The sequence below is a fragment of the Dermacentor silvarum genome, chromosome 7 (assembly GCF_013339745.2).
Source record: "Dermacentor silvarum isolate Dsil-2018 chromosome 7, BIME_Dsil_1.4, whole genome shotgun sequence".
Classification (NCBI taxonomy): Eukaryota; Metazoa; Arthropoda; class Arachnida; order Ixodida; family Ixodidae; genus Dermacentor; species Dermacentor silvarum.
This window is the reverse complement of record NC_051160.1, coordinates 17,365,237-17,386,190: the sequence shown is the minus strand read 5'-3', so window position 1 is coordinate 17,386,190 and position 20,954 is coordinate 17,365,237. Positions and strand designations below refer to the sequence as shown.

The 20,954-nt window shown below is 48.9% G+C and overlaps 1 protein-coding gene across 1 annotated transcript; it reads right to left on the bottom strand.

Annotated features, from left to right (window-relative positions):
- Nucleotides 1–2,849: 2,849 nt before the first annotated feature.
- Nucleotides 2,850–20,752, bottom strand: LOC119457637 (leukocyte elastase inhibitor). The gene is made up of 7 exons (XM_049671699.1): nt 20,171–20,752; nt 15,489–15,569; nt 14,083–14,334; nt 11,703–11,930; nt 10,047–10,310; nt 8,158–8,480; nt 2,850–3,309 (listed from the first exon to the last, which is right to left on the bottom strand). Exons 1-7 carry the CDS (start codon nt 20,395–20,397, stop codon nt 3,083–3,085), a joined length of 1,602 nt encoding a protein of 533 aa, XP_049527656.1. The 5' UTR covers nt 20,398–20,752; the 3' UTR covers nt 2,850–3,082.
- Between the last annotated feature and the right edge of the window lie 202 nt (nt 20,753–20,954).

Below are 20,954 nucleotides of genomic sequence, written 5' to 3'. Positions count from 1 at the left end.
CAGTTCACACACCTATCGTGGCAACCGCTTCGAGAAAACACATTTAGGTAGACAAATTGTTATAGAAAAGCAACGGAAATTTCCGGTTTGCTTTACCAGCGTAAGACAGATTTGATGCATCTTAGAAACGGAGAAGGAATAGAAAAGAAACGGCGAATGGGGAGGAATTTTCAATAGATAGGTGCTACTGTCTTTAAAATCATCACGAACATATAACGCAGGCATGCAGTTTCGCACAGTCAATTGTATCAGATATTTTCTTAACGTTGTTAAAGCCCACCAAGCAGTCCGTCAGATCTCGAGAATGCACTGAACTGCGGCACCTTTTTTTTTTTTATCAATTTTTCTTCGTGGGCATCCTGAATGGACAGGCCTAAGCGTTCTTAATATATAAACCGCGCGTTTGTAAATCGTTCCTCCACGAAGCCACCTTGATTCTAGAATGTAGAGGGCAGCGGAGCGAATAGACAAGTGATCACCGAGCTTTAATAAAGTTCCACGCGGATCTAAGGGCGAGTTTTGTAACTTAGCGCACTCAACATCTACAGCGTAGCGTTTTTAAAGCGAAGCTAAATTTTTCCCGCTTCCCATCACTTTGCGAGTGCTGGCTGCTGCCACATTGCCGAGTACACTGTATATAAACTAATTTGCACCCTTAAGAGTGTAAGGGCGCGAGTTATAGACCGATTTATACACTCTTATGCACACCTAAGAGTGTAAATTTTAGTGTAGACAAATTAGGCCACTGGGCATGCGCCACTTGGTATGTGCCCATTGGCCTTGAGGCAGCGCGGGCTCATCACGTGACGGACATTGGATGCTAGGGAAGACAGCGCACATAAAGCCACCATCCTTCTCGCCTGACCTTCACATTCTTGCACTGACAATCGGAGCACATATGGCGCGCGGGTCGCTCATTCTCCTTACAGCGCGGCGGCTACAACGCGCCAGGAGTCTCGGTATAATTCTTGTCGCAATAAAAAGTGTTCGACCTCAAATATACTAGCAGTCAAGCAGGGATTGCGCAGTAAAGGCGTGGACGAGGCTAACACGAGTGGAAGAAAACAGATGCACGGTCCATTTTTTTTTTTTTTTTCCCATTAGACGGTCTCCCGTTTTTGACTGTAAATGCCAGCGTGTTTTCTGTGCCATGTGCACAGGTATATCTTCAAGAAAAGCAGCGTGACACCATGTCACAGACCCCGGTGAACGAGGCGCAGACGCCGGACTAAATTCCAAAGCCGACTTATCAGCTTCCGAAAATAATCCCACGAAAGCAAGGACAATTAAGAGTGGGCCCTCTGGTGCGCCAGCGAACGCCGGTTGCTGTCCAAAGACCGAGTCAGAGCCCAGAGTTGTCAAAAACACAACAAAATATATTCTTCACACAAGGCAGTTACACACACCCTTGCACACTTAGGCTAGACACAACACAATACAAATCAGATGGGTATTAACAAACACAAGAAAATGATTAACGACAAGCACTAAGAGTCCAACACGTAAAGTACAAAATAAATAGGAACACTAAGTGTCCAATCGTATTCACCGTGCTGGTTGGTCTTGGAGTCAGACGATCTCGGCGTGGCTCTGGGCAAATCTCGAAGAAGGAACTTCTTCCGGAAATGCAGACGCTCGATGAACCCGTCGACTAGCTTGCCGGGGAATCCCCTTCTTCCGCAGACGCTCGGTCTTCACGTTACATCACTTCACCGGTGCGGACTGAACTCTCTGAATTCCTGAATTCCTGAATCCCTGGATTCCACCCTCTGGTTCCACAGGCGTTCTCGAACATTCTTATCGGTGTCGTGATCTCGTAGCATGGCCAAAGCTTGGGAAGCTTCGCGTCTTTTCTCGTACCTTCGACCGCCGTCTCAGAGTTGTCGAAGGGGGGGGGGGGGGGGGGGGGTTGATGATGACTCATGCTGTTGGCGCGCGCGTACACGCTGTAGTTATCTCTCTCTCCGGTTAACGTCGCTCTGTCGAGTCTCTTCCAGACGTTCCGGCGCCGTTGTTAGCGTTGTTGCTTGAGGCGTATGCGCTCTCCCCCTCTGTTGAAGTTGCCGCGGGGCCGGCGTGGTCTTTCGCTGGCTTGCGCGACACTCGGCGCGCGCTTTGATTACGCGCTCTTTTGTGACACACCACCAAAAAGAACTGGTTTTCTGGCAAAACTGGGCGTATAGAATCGTGTAAGGGTCGTACCCGTGTAGGAGCCGCATTCTCCAACTTGGTTGGAAGCCCAAAATTTGAAAGAAAAACAAAACCCAACGGAGAAGTAATCGCGTTCAGTGCCATGAGGCCGCGCGCGCGCATTGGCAAATTTTCGCACGCTGCGTACTTCCACGCGCCACTATTAGATGGCGAACGCCATCTAGTAGTGGCATCTAGTATCTAGAGCCATCTAGTAGTGAGCAGCCCTTTCGCGGGAAAGGTTCGGTCTCGTGTAAAGGCCGCACTTTGTCAAAACTGTGAAAAAAAAAAAAGTGCAGCAAGAGTCTATGCGTATTTAGTGCATATCTCGGGGCATTATTCAAAGTGCAAGGCCGTGAAGGGTTAATCCTATCTACGTATATTGGCGGAGAATACCCGAGGAACTTGCCGTTACGAGTGAACGTGAGTGAACGACATATAGGCCAAGCACACCAAAAGAGCGCGAATGCATCCGCATACAGAGGCCCCGATGTTAGTGCTTTTTTGTGTTTGTGCCTTTGCGTTTGTGTTGACCCGGTGGCTTACTTACGCATATTGTATCATTTCTTTCAACACGATAAAAAAACACCAAAAAATCGTCATATAGTTGATTGACAGCGCGCTGTTAGCAAACCGATGACGCAAACCGATGCAAATAAGCAAACCGATGACGCATAAATCAAGTAATATTTCGTTAAAGTTACAAACATAATCGAAATAAAGTTCCGCAGAATGTAAGCGGGTCGTGCCGCCGGAAAGATGAAGACGCGCTGCTCATGAGCAGCGCGTGACGCGTCGGGCTGTGCGAGGCATGTTTATAAGCAGCCTTCCTCGCCTGGCCTCAGAGATGACGCGCCCGCGCGCCGCGAATCTCGGAGGTCACGTCGTCCCGCTAGGCGCTCGGTTTGGTGACCGAGCCGAGGAAGAAGACGCTGCTGGGATCCTTGCCGAGCACCAGGAACAGGAAGGGCCGGTCGACCGTGAACTCCAGGTTGCGTCCGTCCGCACGGTCCACGATCGGCGGAAGCGTAGTCGCCTGCGCCGCCGTTCTCGTTCCTGCCGAGCGCAGACCGATGCGGAAGACGGCGAAGTGCTTGACGGCCGACACCTTCAGGCTTCCTGCGCCCGTTCGCGTTGGGGGTGACGTTGAGCAATACGCGGCACCTTTAAAACCGGTGTTGCATGTACACTTCTGATCGCGATCGGGGCCGATCCGGATCGTATTTCTCGAACGCGATCAACAATGGTCGCTGCTATACATGGTCCAACGATCCGGATCGAGTTATCGTCTGCTGATCGCCTGCAACTCTCAGAACTGCTACTGCCTTAGCTAGAAATGCAGATTTGTAAACTATGCTTAAATTTCAACAATATTGCAATTTAACCATGTAATATTGCCGATAAAAAGGCTTCTAAACTTTTTTTTTTCATAGAGCTGCATTCGCTTTGATTTTAGGGTTTTCAGAATACTGCGCATCGCGATCAAGAAACATAACTTGATCGCGATGCACGGATCATGATCGTCGGATCGCTGATCGTGTAGCAGCACACCATTCCGGATCGAGCTTAATCCGGATCGGCTGTGATCGCAATCTAAGTGTGCGTGTGACACCGGTACAAAAGATATATACTCTTTAGGTGAGGACACTCGCCAGACTTGATCGACCAGATAAAGTAGCAATCGGCCTGGTGACGGCAGCGGATACCTATCGGCAGTACGACGCAACTTCAACACAGAAAGCTTTTTATTGGTTTAATCTCCCGTTGTTATAGCAACCGGCGGTTCGCGGGAAATCCGAAATGATTGAGTGACGCACGAAAGTAGGTCACCGGGGAGAAGGCATGCGCGCGTTCCTTGTCGGCGCACACTCTCGCCTGCGTTCTAACTGAAGTTGCGTCGTTCCGCCGATAGGTATCCGCTGCCGTCACCGCCCCGATAGACGTGCGCCCAGGCGCGGATCCAGGGGGGATGTCCGGATGTCCTGACCCCCCCCCCCCTCAGATTTCTGCATCGCCCCCTCGCTGACAGGGGTATGGCCCTGTCCCGAAAAAAAGTATCGCCACCAGCATTCTTCAAAATTATTTTTCGCGAGTACCAGTGGTATGAGCCATGTAGAAGTAAAGCTAGCTCACTCACAAGCTTAGTTTTATTCCGTAGGGGTGTGGTGTCGCGAAGTTGCCGTAGTTATTTTTTCTCATGAACACCTTGGACCTCCTGGCGCCGGCCGTGCCTTACTCTTCCCATCGGTGGCGTCGAATGAACGAGGGGACGTCCCTTTTGCCAAGCACGCAGATGTCCGCGCGAGCGCCTTCGCAACTGATCAACTCAGTTCCCGATTGGGGTGTCATCGGTTGCCTCATTGGCTGTCATCGGTTCCGCGACCAACCTGCTTAATGAAAGAGATCTCTCGCTGAAGTGTTCATATATAAATAATAACAACTAACAGCTAAACTAAGAACTTCGCATAGGCAACTTTTTTTTAAACTGTAGCACTCAGTGTGATCACTGGTTTTGGCACGTAAAACCCCAGAAAGAAGTGTGATCACAGTTACACGTTGACATTATCCAGTACGAGCACAGTACGGTTCGTACGCTACAAGTTTTTCATTGTAACTTCGCAGTTTTATTGTGGTACATTAAGCATAGGAGGCTCAAAGCCGTCGGATCCGTTTATCTGAGTGGCCGTTCTCGCGGAGCGGGGCGAAGCCTCGAGCAGCGGCTGCGAAGTAGGGGAGCGTGACGTCAGCGACCAACGCCAGCGCGCGGGCGTTGGCCGCTAACCACGCGTGGTTAGAGAAACGGGAGCAGATGCGCGCCTTGTGTAAAAGGATGACGTCGCGTGGGAAGCAAAACATGTAGACGCTGGCTCGCGCTCTCGGCTACTAGGCCACATCGTTCTTGTAGGTGGCGTCGTGAGTCTTCTTCATGCGCGGTGATTCGCATATCGTAAACAACCAGCGTAGTGGTTGCCGCGTTGGGGCTCCAAAGCAAAACAAGGTGTCTCAGCCGAACACAAAGAATCTTCTTAAGGAAATCAAGATGTCCCAACAGAACTCCAAAGATGGACCCGTGCTTACACATTTATAACAAACCTGCGACAGATCATCCCAAATTTTATTTTAAGAAACAATACAGGCTAGATATACCGGGTGTTCAAAATTATGCTTTATGGTGTTCTTAAAATTAGGCACTGGGAGGCACGTAAAGACCACCTGGGCAAATAAGTTATGTGGCCAGGGGGACACAAAGTGAGATAATAATTATTGCTGTCAGCAGCCGAATATTACCTAAAATTGAATAATTAACTATTTATCGACTGCAGTAAGTGTGTATGTTTGTATTGAAAAGTTAGAGGCAGCCGTGTTTCTACACAGTTTCACTTGATAGAATTCTAGCATGTCTATTCTCCAAGATATCCAACTCCAAATTTTAATTGTCGTTCGCATGATTACGCATGCAAGAGAGTGAGGATTGGCGCAAAGCTCCTCCATGATGTGACGCGGCTGTTGGGTGCGGCGTTTAGTCTGACAACGCGGCGGAGGCATTGGCAAATATAACTGTCCCCCTTCCCCTGACGGCTGGCGAAATAAAAGAAATCGAAGAACCCGTAACCGCTGTCGTAACACGCGACCGCGCAGCCTGTAAAGCTGGCGGCAGCTGCCATGCCGAGATAATGGCGCGAGCGGAGAAGCCGGAGGGCAATGCGCGTGCGTAATGGTGACTAGACGACCGGGCATGGTCATTTCCTGGGCTACGCGAATAAAGTGACTGCTGATTTCCAAGTATGGTAAGTTTTATTGAAATCAAAAGCAACAACTACACCATTAACAACAGAAACCTTTTTAGCTATGCTAACGAATATTTCATATATACTGCCGTTTTAAGTTTGATGTTGTCATGCACGAATCTCATGACAACACTTCACCCATCAGGATGTCAATGCCCTAAAAACGTTCAAAATGCCTCCCTTCCACAGCAACGCAAAGCATAAACCACTCCCGCGTCGATTCCATAACTCTTCGCAGTACGTCAATAGAAATTTGGAGTCGGATATCTCGGAGCACGAACACGCTAGAATAATTCTTCCGACCGATACTGTGTAGAAACACTATTGTCTCTAAGTTTTCAATACAAACATACCCACTTACTGCAGTCGACAAAAAATAATTGTTCAACTTAAGTGAATTCGGTTGCTCACAGCGATAATTATCCTCTCACTTTGTGCCCACCTGGCCACATAAGTTATTAGCACAGGTGGTCTTTGCGTGCCTCCCAGTGCCTAATTTTAAGAAAACCATAAATCTTAAGTTTTGAACACCCTGTATTATCAGGCACAGCCGCCAAGCACATGGCTGTATTGAGTAACGTCCTTTTCCTTTATGCTCGGAGAAACCGATACCTGGCTTCGCTATAGGGCTTCTTCCTCTTTCTGGGGTTTTACGTGCCAAAACCAGTTCTGATTATGAGGCACGCCGTAGTGGAAGGCTCCGGTTTAATTCTGCCAACCTGGTGTTCTTAAACGTGCACTACAACGCAAGCACACGGGCGTTTTTGCATTTCGCCTCCATCGAAATGCCGCCGCCGCGGCCGGGATTCGATCCCGCGATCTCGTGCTCAGCAGCGCAACACCTGAGCTGACTGAGCCACCACGGCGGGCTACAGGTGTTGCTCTAGCCGTATAAAACGCGGGTTTATCGTGAGCAGAAACGGTGCATTTCAGTAAATGAGAAAGGCTACTATCATCATCATCATTGACAGAAGCTGACCCCCCCCCCCCCCCCCCCCTCAGAAAAAACCTGGATCCGCCCCTGCGTGCGCCCTTGCTACTTTATCTGGTCGATCGCGTCTAGCAAGCAAGCCGAGAAGTGTCCCCACCTAAAGAGTATATATCTTACACCGTGCACCGGTATAAGGTGTCCCTGCGACACTCTCGAGAAATTTTGCTGGGTGGCATCGATAACTTATAATTACGATGTGGCGATTTCGTGGCACACGTCGTGCGACAAAAGAAAAAAGAAAATCATTTGATGACGTCATGCTGCAATTAGGCTACGCGTTATTGACTTTGCTGAAAAGGAATGAACGAGTGCTGCGCATGCTTGCAAGTGCACTCCCATGCGATAATCGCAGCGAAATGGTGCTCCAGTTATTAAAGCAGGACGTCATGACGCATCAACCGATTGGGCACCGAAGCTGAAACTGCTTTGTTGAAGCGGGTATTATAATTTAGTGCGTTCTGACAATTGCTAGAATTTTTTGGTGATTAGCGGGCTCCTTCCTGACTGTTAAGTGGCAGCAAATTTTTAGTTTTTTTTTTTTTTTGCGCATCCACACCATGTAATTATTTTACAGAGAAGCTCTCCATGGCTAGGGTTCTATGCATTTTTCGTGTCCGTCAACAGATATGCGTGTGCAAAAACTCAGCTCCCGAATTTGGTGCTTCATTCTATGCAAAAGCTTTCATCACTTAGATATGCATTCAGTAGATTAGTTATCAATAGGCACAATTTTCAAAATCAGTAGACTCTCAGGTAGATAATAAGTTTCTCAAAAATTTGCCGCTGTGCGACCCGCGTCAGGCCATTTCACGCTCGCACCGCCCTCCCTTTGTCGTCGTTCCAAGCGCTTGCGTGCCTAGTTTCCTATTGCTCTCCCGGCGTGGCAGTACCATCGCGCGTGCCTAGTTTCCACCACCGATCAAAGTAAAAGTGTGTGTGCGTGTGTGTTCCTTCGGAATGACCTCCGTCGCCGCTCAAGAGAAATAAAATTTGCTCATACCCGTGATCTAAATTCTGTATCACATCTGTATCTTGTACTATACTGCTTCGCTGGTAATCTGTCTTCACAACAGTAGAATGGCGCGTGATCTTTTAAAATTAGGCCTATCGTTTTCTTTGCTAGTACATTCCAGCATATATATATATATATATATATATATATATATATATATATATATATATATATACCTGCTCCGGCGCCACGGCTGCCTTCATCCACGGCGACCATGTTCGAGAAGTCTGCCGCCTCTCCGAACGCGTCCCGAGCGCCCATGGCGGGCAGCAGCCGGGCGAAATCCGTGGCGCAGCGGAGTCTCAGCCTGGGCAGAGTCACGTCGACGGGACCCCGCTGCTCGAGGCGTGCCAGGCAGTCCATGATCTTGTCCTTGGAGAGACTCCGCTCGAGCGAGGCGAGGCCGCCGAACGGCGAATCCGGCAGGAAGACGACCATGGACTCCAGCTGCGGCGAGTTGTAGGGCACCTCGAGCACCGTCGCCGCGATGTCGTCGCACCTGGGACGCAGGTTCGTTGTGGACGCATATTGAAAACGACGCAGTAGAAGTCGGACGATGAAAAATCAATCAATCAGTCAGTCAGGTCAGTCAAGTCAGTCAATCAGTCAATAGGTCAGTCAGTCAGTCAGGCCAGTCAGTCAGCCAGTCAATCAATCAATCAATCAATCAATCTTTATTTTAACTTTCTATTACAAATCCAAACAGAGGGGTTTGGGAAAAAAAGCTGCCTAGACAGCTTGACAAGTTCACAGCCCTTCAAGCATTTCAGAATGTCGGATACAATATATATATATATATATATATATATTTGCTATAACATTACTATACATCATATGATGTCGCTATCACAGAGAGACTGAATACGCAATCACGGTAAACGATCATGAAAGCATTGATGAGCATTAATAAATAGAAACACGTACTGTAGTTACAGCCTATAGTGCAATAACACAATAAATGCATGAATGGAGTAGTTTGATTATTTATGCATGTGCAATGCACAGTTCTCTACAAACACAAGTGAATAAGTAAAGATTAAAGCACAAGAATAAGGATAACAAAGGGGCTGGCGTTTTGTTAGTCACAGCCATGTGAAAGCAGCAGATAATGAAGCCAAGGTAAGCGTGCGGAAAGTGTAGAAATGGCAAGCTTAATGAAACGAAAGTGGACGAAAAGACGACTTGCCATCGGTGGCAATCGAACCCACACCGTTCGCATTACGCGTGCGATGCTCTCAATTGAGCTACTACACGGCAACGGCCGTCATCCCGGTCACCTACGTGAACAATCACAAATAAGCCCTTATTGAAAAAACCAGGCAAGTTTGCACTCGGTCGCGCAAAGCTTAGACACAGCGAAGCTTACTGGCTGCTACTGCTAGGTATGAACTTGGTTGCTGCTAGGTTTTAACTTGGTTTAATTAAACTACGCATGTATACAGGAAGGTATTCTCGAGCGGTAAGTTTCGGAGGTACCTTCCCTTTCGCGACATTTCGCGTGACTAGCGCTAGACGCGTGGGCGCCTACGAGCGACAGTGCTGCTGGCATGCCACAAAAGCAGGCAGGCTAACCAAGTTTGGTACAGTGCCAAGAACGCTGTCGCTTGCCGACGCCGACTGTGTTGGCGACATTTCGCGTGACTAGCGCTGGACGCGTCGGCGCCTACGAGCAACAGCGTTCCTGGCATGCCACAAACGCAGGCAGGCTAAAGAAGGTTGGCACAGTGCCAAGAACGCTGCTGCTTGCCGACGCCGAACGCGTTGGAGGCTAGCCGCTCGATATCAATCAGCCAGCTTCGCTGTGTCTTGGGCTTTGCGCGGCCTAGTGCAAGCTTTCACTTTTTTTCTCTCCTGGCTATTGGTAGCCATGGCTCCGGGTTGCCATGCCTACCACGGCTACGTACCACAAATTACGGCTGGCTTAAATAGCTTCGCTGTTAAAACACCACAAGTTCATTTCGACGTTTCCGCTGGAATAGTATATATATATATATATATATATATATATATATATATATATATATATATACAATGTATATGTATTCTACCGCACCGTATACTATACCTGGCAGTGCGGTACGGGGCCCCCAGGCGTCGCAGCGTACGCACAGCGCTGGCACTGCCGCAGGCATTGCGGAACCAACCGCGGGACGGCTGGAACTGGGCGGGCAGCTTGGAGTCGAACAGCACCATGCTGGCGAACACGAGCTGCGCGTCGGGCCCCACGCAGCTGCTGGAGAACAGGGGTCTCTCGAAGGTGAAGTCCGACAGCGCCCGGAACAGGCCGTCGATGTAGAGGCGGCACTCGTCGGCACACGTGGCGAAGTCCCTGCAGCAAAAAAGAAGTCCCTGCAACACCCACCCCCACCAACACAGACAGCAGGCTGCATTACTAATCTTCCTATTCGCTTCCTTATTTTAGTGCTGTTCGATCTCTTGCGCTGTTTTTCTTTTGCTGGAAAGGGGTGTCTAAAGGGTGTTTGTTTTAGGTTAGGTTTCGGTAGAGTTACTGTATATGCTCCCTACGGGAGCAGAGTCGCGCATAGGTCCGCCATCTTGCCCGCCGACGCATCCGTGTTAAGCAGAAAAGTCACTCCTCTTGAACGCAGGATACGGCGCGGCTGCCGATGTGCTTGCTCCTTCATTCCGCGAAGGCCGTGGCGCGCAGCGAGCGGCCATGCAGGCCATAGAAACTATGGTGCAGGCGCAGCCGTTAAGTTGGATTTCCCTCAAAAGGATGCGCATGTGACCAGATCTGGCGACTAGGGACGCGATCGGCGCGTTCAATCAGATGCGCAACTCTGCTCCCGAAGGGGGGAGCATATACAGTAACTCTAGGTTTCGATTTCTTGGGATGTATAAAATGTATTTTAGAGAAGCTGTTAAGGGCTAGGTTCCCCAGGATCGTGTCCGCGTGTAGAAAAAAACTACCACCAGCATTTTCTTGGCTCCATGTGCGTAGCAGTTTCCCGCCAGTTGTGCCTTAGCACAGCTGTCAAAACGGATGATGGATGGCCCATTGTTATACCCCTCACCATCGCCTATGCCTCTTTCAGAAATGTCGCGATACTCGGCCGTGGCACGTCCCACCAGTCATTGTTCCCCTTTGTCTCGTGACGTAGAGATTGCGCTAGCGCTGTTATACCAGCAGTTGCCCTTTGGACTCGTTATTGGACGGACGCTCGTTTAACCACATCTTCAAGGATCCTGACGATGCCGTGCAGTGTGCCGCGGCTATGAACGCTGTGGCTCATACGCTAGTATATGAAGATGGGGCGGACTTGGCGCAGCAATTTCACTACTTGGCCATTCCGCCGGGCGAAAACAAGACGCCAGTGTTCTTGCTCTTTGACGAACATGCCGAAGACGCTCAATATAGTCAATAGTGATAATATATAAATTCACTATATCAATATTCACTAAAGCAGACCCACAACAGTCACAGCTTCGCTGGCTTCCATCTTCACAGTATACTGGAAGGGCTCCGATTCTTTTTTTCTTCGATAAGAGGAGTGTTCTAAGGGTGTTGTTTAGGTTGGGTATTTCTTTTCGCAAGGTAGTAACTCGCTCAAAGATCACATTTTAGTGGCCCTGCCATTTCCCTCCACGGGCCCAGCCAAGTTAACGGCCTAAAGTTGTATGCCTTAAAAGTGAACGTAGCTAAAAGCGCTCCTGGCGCGCGGTGTTCTGTTGGTGTTACAAGCGGGTTGTGTGTGCGTACATGGCGTGGATCTGGGGCGAGAACATGGCCAGCGGGTTGTGGTAGCGGGCCGCGAGGCGGACGCTGGCGTCGTGGAAGAGCGTCAGGTAGTTGGTCATCGCGCCCGCCGCTCCCAGCTTGGTTCGTGGCCGGTGGAAGTCGCTGCTGAAGAGCAGGCAGGCGTGCAGTCCGAACATCTCCACGATCGCACTCTGGGGGCGGTTGGCTCCGCAGTACGTGGCAGTGTCGCTGTGGTTATGGGAACCTCATAGTCATTAAGGCTTATCCGATTTATCAGTCAAGGTCCGTTTTAAGTAGTATAGCGTGAAAGCGTTACGGAGTTGGCAACACATTACGGACATAGTACATCTAATAATAACGTTTATTTCCATTTTGGAACGAAAGCAGACAGAGGAGCTGGAGAAAAAGTTGTCCTAAACAGCGTGACAAAGCTGCAGCTCCCCCCCCCCCCCCCCCCCTATCTTTAGGCATCTTAAGCGGCGGCGAGAACAACATACAGTACACCAAAGTACATCAAAGTAGCAAATTAGACATACCAAATGTACGGCAGAAACCATAGACTAAAAAATGTTAATACCCATTTCCCCGTACATTTCCCTCAACTCCCGATAACTGCATTTAAACTAGCTTAATTTCACACACCGATAAGCGTTTAGGAGAGAATGGGGCGTATGTTGTACACGCTCCATTCCAGCAGAGTTTGGGCGAGATAAAGGCACTGACCAATATTCACTGCGTCTTGTAGTATGAATTGCTATTTTTTTCTTGTGGCTAAGCCAAATTTCGAATATGATTTATATTATATTTCCTGTTTAAACCGTACACTCAAACAATAGTATACACAATAAATATACTATCCTTTGTGGGGAGTATCCGTACTGAGTGACATCGGCGGCGCATGACGGGCAGTGCGTTCTCGAGCTTGTTCAAGTCTTCAACCATTCACTCGCCCCACGCGTTTAAGTGTTTGCATTTAAGTGTGAAACCCCCTGTGTGTCATACGTGCCTCCTAGATTAGGCAAAATTTTGTGGCCGATAGTAAGTTCTACTTGAAGTATTAACGATTTGCGCCTACCTGCCAGAATTCCTTGTCACACGTCTAATCTCGTAAAAAAAAATAAAGGTGGAGAAAGACGCAAAGGCGTAAATCACGGAGGCAATAGCTGTCATTCGTCGAGTGGATGCTAGATGGCACCACATGGCCTCTATGCAGTAGAGTTACTGTATCGCCTGGCTCCATAAACATAATTAACTCTAGTATACAGACGACTCTACTGCCGCATAGGGCCTTTAATTCCGCCGTCTTTTAAGTATAAATGCTCCAATACAGTGTAAAATAATTTACACCCCTAAAAGGGAATAACGGTGTAAATCGGTGTATAATTATACGCCGATTTGTGAGTGTGAGTTAACTCACTCTTACACCCAGAAAGGGTGTAAGGGTGTGATTTATAAATCAAGTTACACCCTTCACTTTTAAGGGTGTAAATTATTTTACACTGTAGGCAGAGTTTGACAGTCTTCACAAAGGCGCACATCACCCACTCCCTAATTGCTAGCGCAAGCTCGATAACGTTTGCTGCATAACGAGGAAGAAAAAAGCCACTACTTCCCAATTGGTTGACTGAACGCGGCACGTCGAACAATCCGTCAAACACGGTATATAGTGGCTTTAGTCGAGTGGTCACATGTAGCAGTACAATCTGCATACAGCCTGAAGAGAACTGGACTAACATTGGGTAAGCAGAAGGATCAATTCACTCGCAGCGCAATTACCGTGGTTATTTTCCTTGCCACTAGTTACTAGACAGAATTTGCAAAACGATTTCGCGGACTCAAAGGGATAAATTCAAATTTATAGCCCATAATCTGCATAAATGGATATTGCCTTTTTTGCACAGAGGGCGGTCCCGAGGTTCTGTCACCGTGAGTGGGACCTCCAGCGCAAGTGAAATTGGCGAAACGAAGAAGAGGTTACAGCACAGAAAGTTCATAAATAGCTGCATGAAAAAACATCTATTTGATATGGTAACACAAGGGAATACAGTCGAACCCGGATATTTCGAATCTGAAGGGGATCACAAAAAGTTCGATATATCAGTAATGCGTTATATAAAATAAGAATTTAATACAAAAATTTCAAGTGGACTTTACTGCTGTTTGTTATAGATAATAATTCGTTATATGTGATTTCGATATATCCGGGTTCGACTGTATATGCTTAAAATATTCCTGGGGGATATATATATATATATATATATATATATATATATATATACACTTCACAAAATATCATATATATGCCTCCTATCGCCTAGCCAGATAAATATTTATGAGGGATTACATTTGAAATATATATCGGAAGTAGCATAGCACGTACGCGGCGACATCTTGCCCTGGCGGGTCGGCATCGACCTCGGGAAAACCGAGGAGGCGTCCGAGCTGCCGCCTCGTCTGGCCGGCTGCGCCGTGGTACATCATGATTAGCTTCCAGGCCGCGAGGTGGGGACAAAGCAGGACGGTGCCCTGCTGTCCCATTTCCTGTCGCAGGGTGTTGCACATGTCCAGGGGCAGCTGGAGCAGCGGGCCGCCAAGTTCGGGTTCCAGCGAGAACGGCAGAGACGGCGACATCCTGCGAGAGAGTCGCAGGCGTTTCTCACTCTCAAATCACCCCTGCAGTGCAAGAGGGAGGCGATTGTTAAAGCCATATTCACACCGGCGACAGTGGTCACGCGACCGATCGCGATTGGCTGGCGAAGAGCGCACGCGCATCAAGGCACCCTGTACGACGACTGGCGACCCAAAAAAGCAAATCGCGAGGGCCAATGTTATAAAAAATATTAAATTAGGGGTTTTTACGTGCCAAAACTACCATATTATTATGAGGCACGCCGTAGCGCGGGACTCAGGATTAATTTGGACCATCTGGGGTTCTTTAGCGTGCACCTAAATCTAGGTACATGTTTTTTTTTATGCATTTCGCCCCCATCGAAATGCGGCCGCCGTGCCCGGGATTCGATCAAAATTGCACCGGTAAGCGCGAGCTGATCGTCGCCAAGCTGACGTTGTCATTGGACAGTTGCCGTTTCTCGTCTTTCGCGCGCGGAGCGCAAGTTGCCAAACTGCAGCTTGCGATCCGCGCGTGGCTCTTCTTGGCTCTGTTTTGCGGCTCGCAGCCGTCTTCTTTTCGGTCATGCAGTCACCGTTCATTCCTATCTAAATACACGTAATTGTCGAACTAGGTAGTTCTAATCGAATTACGTAAGTACCGTTCTCGTAAACTGCACCAGACGTTTCTCAGCAGGAAGAACAAGCGTTAGCAACAAACATAAAAGTCGGCCAGAACTAGACACGCTGCGCCCTCTGGCGGTGCCGCCGTGAAGTTCGCGCATGCTCAGTGACACATACACACTGACCCAAGCTGGCGTCAAAAAGGTTCATTGAAGAGCGACACGCACCTGCAGTGGCACATACCCAAGCGAACGGCCAACATTTTAGACCTTGCATGATGACCTTCGGGATCTCCCAACACTTTTAGATTGCACTATCTTTGGGATCGGCCCACATATTTGGTAGTATAGATGGATAGATGGATAGGCGGAGAGGAAAAATGGTCTGACAATGCCAAGAAACGCTATATTCGCATTAAAATTATACTTCCCGCCATGTCGTTCTTTGCGTAACCCTTATAGCTCAATGTCGAGTTTCTTTTGTTAACCTCGAATCTTCAATCCTACGGGGCAGTAATGACAGACTGCACAGATGGCGTACTATTGGAGTGCGTACCTCATGGTGAACAGTCCGCTCCAGCCCATCGGCCGGTAGGTGAGGGGGACCCTTATCAAACCCGCGTCACGTTGGCTTGACCTGCGAGGAAGAAAAAAAAAGTTGGCAGAGACTCTTAAGACTGCTAACGTGTGGGAATGCGACAGCATTATAGTCCCTTTGGTGAAACCTTTAGACAGCCAGATTGTTACGACCTGACGTGTGCAATCACGCACGCACTAGGCACACCTTTAGTCCGCCAGAACCGTGGAGCCACCGTGGCGTTGGGAAGCGTAGACCGAAATCTCCCAAATTTCTTTTCCAAAGCCATTAATTTACAGTGTTTACAGGAACCTCACTGACAAATTTGACGCCAATCCAGGAATTTTTGACGTGTTTGTACTCTGCGCCGTCGGCCATTTATGGTGCCATCGCTCGGTCACGCCGCTGACGACGCGGGATCTTTCGCGTAATGAGGCATATAATGCTTTCACATTAAACAAAACACAAAAAAACACGCAATAATGAGGCTGCTGAGAGGAAGCACTGGTGTAACGTTATGTTCACAGTGAAGGCGTAAGAGACCGAGAGATGGAAGAGATTGCGTGGGCGATGGGGTGAAGCATATTTCAGCGTGGCTGTTTGGGTCGGCTAGGCCTAGTTGATCAGGTTTCATACTGAAAACAGCGTAAACATTCCCGAAGGAGTGAGAAAGCAGCTTTATCGCTGTCACGTTCCCCCGAACTTTTTGCCCCCTCTGTAGATTTCAGTGCCTCATGCCGAATGGCCCGGCCGACGTGTGAACAGGACATTTTTTGGCACCCTTTATAAGCCTTGGTTTAGCTGCTATCAAACTTGGGCGTACAAGTGAAGGAGAACTCTCAGCTGGGCTAAATGCTGAACAGACATCACGGAAATGGCGAAATTCGTTAAAAAAAAAGGAGGAGACAGGACAGTACGGTACACTCTCAATATGTTTATTTAGACAGCTCGTACAATTATAGTGGGGACATGCGCACACTAAATCCGGTATCAAGAAAGCAGATTTTTTATATAACAGCTTAAAACTTGATATAATTCTGATACAGTATTACAGAAGATTAGCTGATATATGCGCTGTTCACCAAATTAGTTTATGGAAAATGCCTCGGCATAATGTCGTGCAATCGTATTTCGTTTCCTTATTTAGGACCTTCTTTAAGACCTGACCTGACCTAACCTAACCTGATCTTTCAAAATATCCAAAGTAACATTGCACGAGAAGTTCCCAAGACGTACTTTTGTAAAAATACGTGGAGAACAATGCTTCAGCTCATCCTCTGTAATATTGTATAACAATTGTACTGTAAAATAAGGGGCCATGACAACACAGAAACCACTACCTTGTCTGAAGCTGCTGCACACGCAGAAGAGTGTCGCAAGCTATCCCGTATATTCACGTCAGAAGACCAGCAACGCCAGAAGCACCTTCGAGAAACTTCCCATGCTCCTGCATCTTATGCTCCTGGCTCGCTAGTGTGACTTTGGGTTCCAGCCCCTACCCCTGGACTGTCACCGAAACTCGCGTCGAAGTACCAGGGCCCATACCGCGTGATCAACCAATCGTCTCCAGTCAACTATATCGTGGGACCCCTCGAGCTACCTTTGGATCATCGCCGTCGAGGACGCGAAATGGTGCATGTTCAGCGTCTCAAGCCGTACTATGATCCGCCTGTGTTGTCGTACCCATAGGTCGCCGGGACGGCTCCCTTTTCCGCGGGGGAGATAACTGTACTGTAAAATAAGGAGCAGTGGGGCTGTGGCTAAAGAGGGAGAACGACGACGAGGAAGATAAACATTGTTTCGGTGCTCGATCGGCTGTGTTATACCTCTCGCTGCTCTATCGTGCTAGTCGCGAACGCTTACTTCCAAAGTGCTTCGCGACAAAATAAATATGAATTATTGAGCTGACATACTTAACTCGCTCTTAAAACATGGAATGCAAAATTGTGTGCTATATAGAAAATTAAAAGAACGCGAAAAAGGACGTGGACAAGACTGAACAACACAAGCACTTGCGTTGTTCAATCTTGTCCGTGTCATTTCTTGCGCTCTTTCAATTTTACTTTATACCATGAACCACGTTTAACGTTGTGTGCGCATGTCCTCCTTAAATGCTGTTTAAGGACGTTAGTTGAGCCCATACAGTGCTTTGTCCGGTCGCCTCCTTTTCTTCAAAATTATTGCGCTAGGGGACAAAGACGCCAGGAGAACACAGGACGAGCGCCTGTGTCGTCTTTGTCCTGCCGCGCTTTTCCCAAAAATGAATACACAGCATAGGCGCGCCCAGTTCACCCACTTTGATGAAGCTTATTGCGCTGATTTTCGTCATCAGCAAAGAAAGCTGCAGCCTGAGCCAAAGTTTAGGCAAGAGAATTTATCTTCGTAGCTGAGGAAGACAAGTACTAACTAGCTATAGTTCTCGAATGGGAAATTAAGTCGCAAGCCCTCTGACACACTATCCTCCGCTATTCAGAAATGCATCTTAAGTTGAAGGCTATGCTTGACCCGATTTAAATGACGCCTATCGTGAACGCGCCGGAGGAAACGCAACGAGCGTCGTGGGCACGTTCACACCAGACGTCACTTAGATAAGTCAAGCACAGGCTTCAACTTAAAGATGCATTTCTGAATACGTGGGTATCTCCCTCAAAGATATATGGATATATATAACCTGAAGCTTCAAAAACCGAAAATAATTTCGAGATAAGCGGAGGTTTGAGATACGCGAAATCACGACTAACAGAAGCCCGTTAGCCGCGGCTATAGGCAGCGTACTTGGCACCCAGTCCAGACGACTGATCCTATGCAACATTGGGAAGCCAGTCATCCGAGCATAACCCGTTCCAGGTATACCCCCCAAAAAAGCTCACGCTGCTAATAATTTCTGTATCGTAAGAAATTCCAGACAATTTAACTTCGAAACCGAAACTGAAATGCGGAAGAGCGCAGTTGTCACACCTTTTAGCAGCCGCCCACGAGTGACGCGGCAACAACACTTCGCCTGTCGCGCAAGCGAGCGTCCTTATCAAGCCGCAATCTCGACGAAACGCTGTGAGATCGCATGCTGTCTTTTTTCGGGCGTAGCGCGTGGACTGATCGCGCCTACTCAAGAGTGCAGATACGTCTTGCTCAAGGCAGCGCCTCCTAGATAGCAGGCCTGTGTGCTTGTCGGGACCTCGATTCCCAGGTCTCCAGAGCAATCACCTTAATCCACCCTAATCCTCCTTAATCCACCTTAATCGATCTTAATCCACCTTAAGCGCCCTTAATCCACCTTAAGCGACCTTATTCAACACTAATCGACCTTAATCCACACTAATTGACCTTACTCCACCCTAACCCTCCTTAATACACCTTAATCCACCCTAATCCTCCTTAATCCACCTTAATCGATCTTAATCCACCTTAAGCGCCCTTAATCCACCTTAAGCGACCTTATTCAACACTAATCGACCTTAATCCACACTAATTGACCTTACTCCACCCTAACCCTCCTTAATACACCTTAATCCTCCTTCATCCACCTTAATCGACCTTAAATAATCACTAATCAATCATTAACTTTGCTAATTATTAATCATCTCTTATAAGCGGCTGGACATGCTTTGGTTCGCTTCTGGCCTTCCTTGGGTCAAGTGACTTTCTGTACCTCACAGCGCGGACCTTGAAACAGATCTAAGGCATTCGCCTTAAAATCACCGCGGCTTACTCCTGAGCGTCCCCATTGATTCTGTACGGAAGTCGGCCAAGGTAGCTTGACGTCAAGGATCGAAGCGCACCGGCCTTGTGCTTTCTAGGAGTTGCTCAGGGTAATGATTATTACGCTGAGCTGGCGTTACGTCACTGACAGAATCACAATAGAGAGAGAGGGGGGGGGGGTATTCGTCGGCCCTTCCACTCCGTGAAGATGGTTAACCAGCGATGCTGAAACTTGCGGCCCCGGTATTTATCACTAGGTTAATCCCGAAGGTTAATTAAAGTATTTCTCAATAATTAGGTTACACACACGTTCGGCTGCGACGGAGAGAACGACTGTCACTGACTGTATGCCCGCAGTCCGCCGCTGTCGCTTGCGTTCGATGTCTCAAGTTTGCTCGGCGACGTGGTTAGCAGCATTCGGCCGCCCCATTGCCGCTTGCGATTCTTCGAAATTAAATTGTTTCAAAATTTTAAATCTGTCCGTTACGTAAGACAACGAATGGCTCATACCTCCTTAAGAAATTGCTCATACACCCGTAAACGCGGCCTCCCCATTAGGACGACAGAAGAGAAGTGAAATTCTACGCTGGAATGATGAGTGGCAACGGAGCCAGCTGCGGAAGAAGACGACGACGCTCGAACCAATGCTGCTGATAGTTTTCTGTGGACAGACGATTTCGCCTAGCCATATAAAGCTTCGCTTTAGAAAAATAAGACTAAGACTCCCAACTGACCACTGCTGCACGGGAACTGAAACCGCGCACTCTAAACATCTTAGTAGCTCGACGGCAAAACCACTAAGCCATCACGGCGGGTAGTCATTTAGACCCAATTTCTCCAATGCCAAGTTCCGTTGCAAATCAAGTTCCGTTGCAAATGACCCTCTCGATCATTTCCTTGCTGACACGATGCCGAATGCCCGCGTCACATATTCGTCTGAATCACAATGCAGTGAGGCTTACCTCCTCCTTTCGTGCCTCTTCGCCTCGCGGCCGCCGCACGAGGAAGTCGCAGAGGGCGGCGAAGTTCGGGACTGCAAAGTGGTGCTCGAATAAGTAGCCGTGGCGGAGGCCTCCGAAGATGAGGAACCGAAGCTGGACGTGTCCAACCTGCTCTCCCTCCGACTCTGCCGCGCTTCCTGTTGCTCGTCTTGCTGCTGTTGGCCTTCGCGATGCGGCGGCACCGGCATCGACTGCGAGCCCCGGTGAGCCTCAGGCAGTCGCTCCTGCTGTTGCAGCTGCTGCTGCTGCCTGCTGCTGCTGCCTCGACGCCGGCTGGGCTGGATTGTGACCCCGTGGTTCTCGGCGTTCGCTTTGTTCCGGTGGCTGCTCTAGCTGCTGGTCCGGAGCAGGGCTGCTGGCGCCGCCGCCATCCCTGGAAAGCGCTGGACGTTCCATTACGTCAGCGTTGCTCGGCGTTGGACTTCTCGGTGACGTGCCCGCCTTTCCTGTAGGCCCGCGGGAAGCCCGGGGTGGTTTCGCGTACTCGGAACGTGAGAGGAGTTGGCGCTTCGTCGGAGGGAGGGGGGGGGGGGGGGGGGCCGCGCCTCAGGGAACTGGCGCTTGCTCAAGCCTACGGTCGAGGACGGTGGCTGTTCGATGGAGCGTGCGCGGGTGCTAATGTAGCGCGTGGCGGCGGGTCAGCTCGTGCGACGCGTGAGCTCGTGGAGCGAGGCGGTATAGCGGTGATGATCGTGAGGCACTCATTTCAAGCGAAGCTTTATAGGCTCACAAGTGTCGGCGTTGG

Excerpts from the sequence above, each read along its gene's own strand:
- LOC119457637 (XM_049671699.1), bottom strand. The coding sequence starts at position 20,397 with ATGCCGGTGCCGCCGCATCGCGAAGGCCAACAGCAGCAAGACGAGCAA. Across the intron at positions 11,931-14,082 it reads CCAGGGCAAGATGTCGCCGC|CGACACTGCCACGTACTGCG; the intron begins GTACGTGCTATG and ends CCATAACCACAG. Across the intron at positions 8,481-10,046 it reads GCCCCGTACCGCACTGCCAG|GTGCGACGACATCGCGGCGA; the intron begins GTATAGTATACG and ends CCTGCGTCCCAG.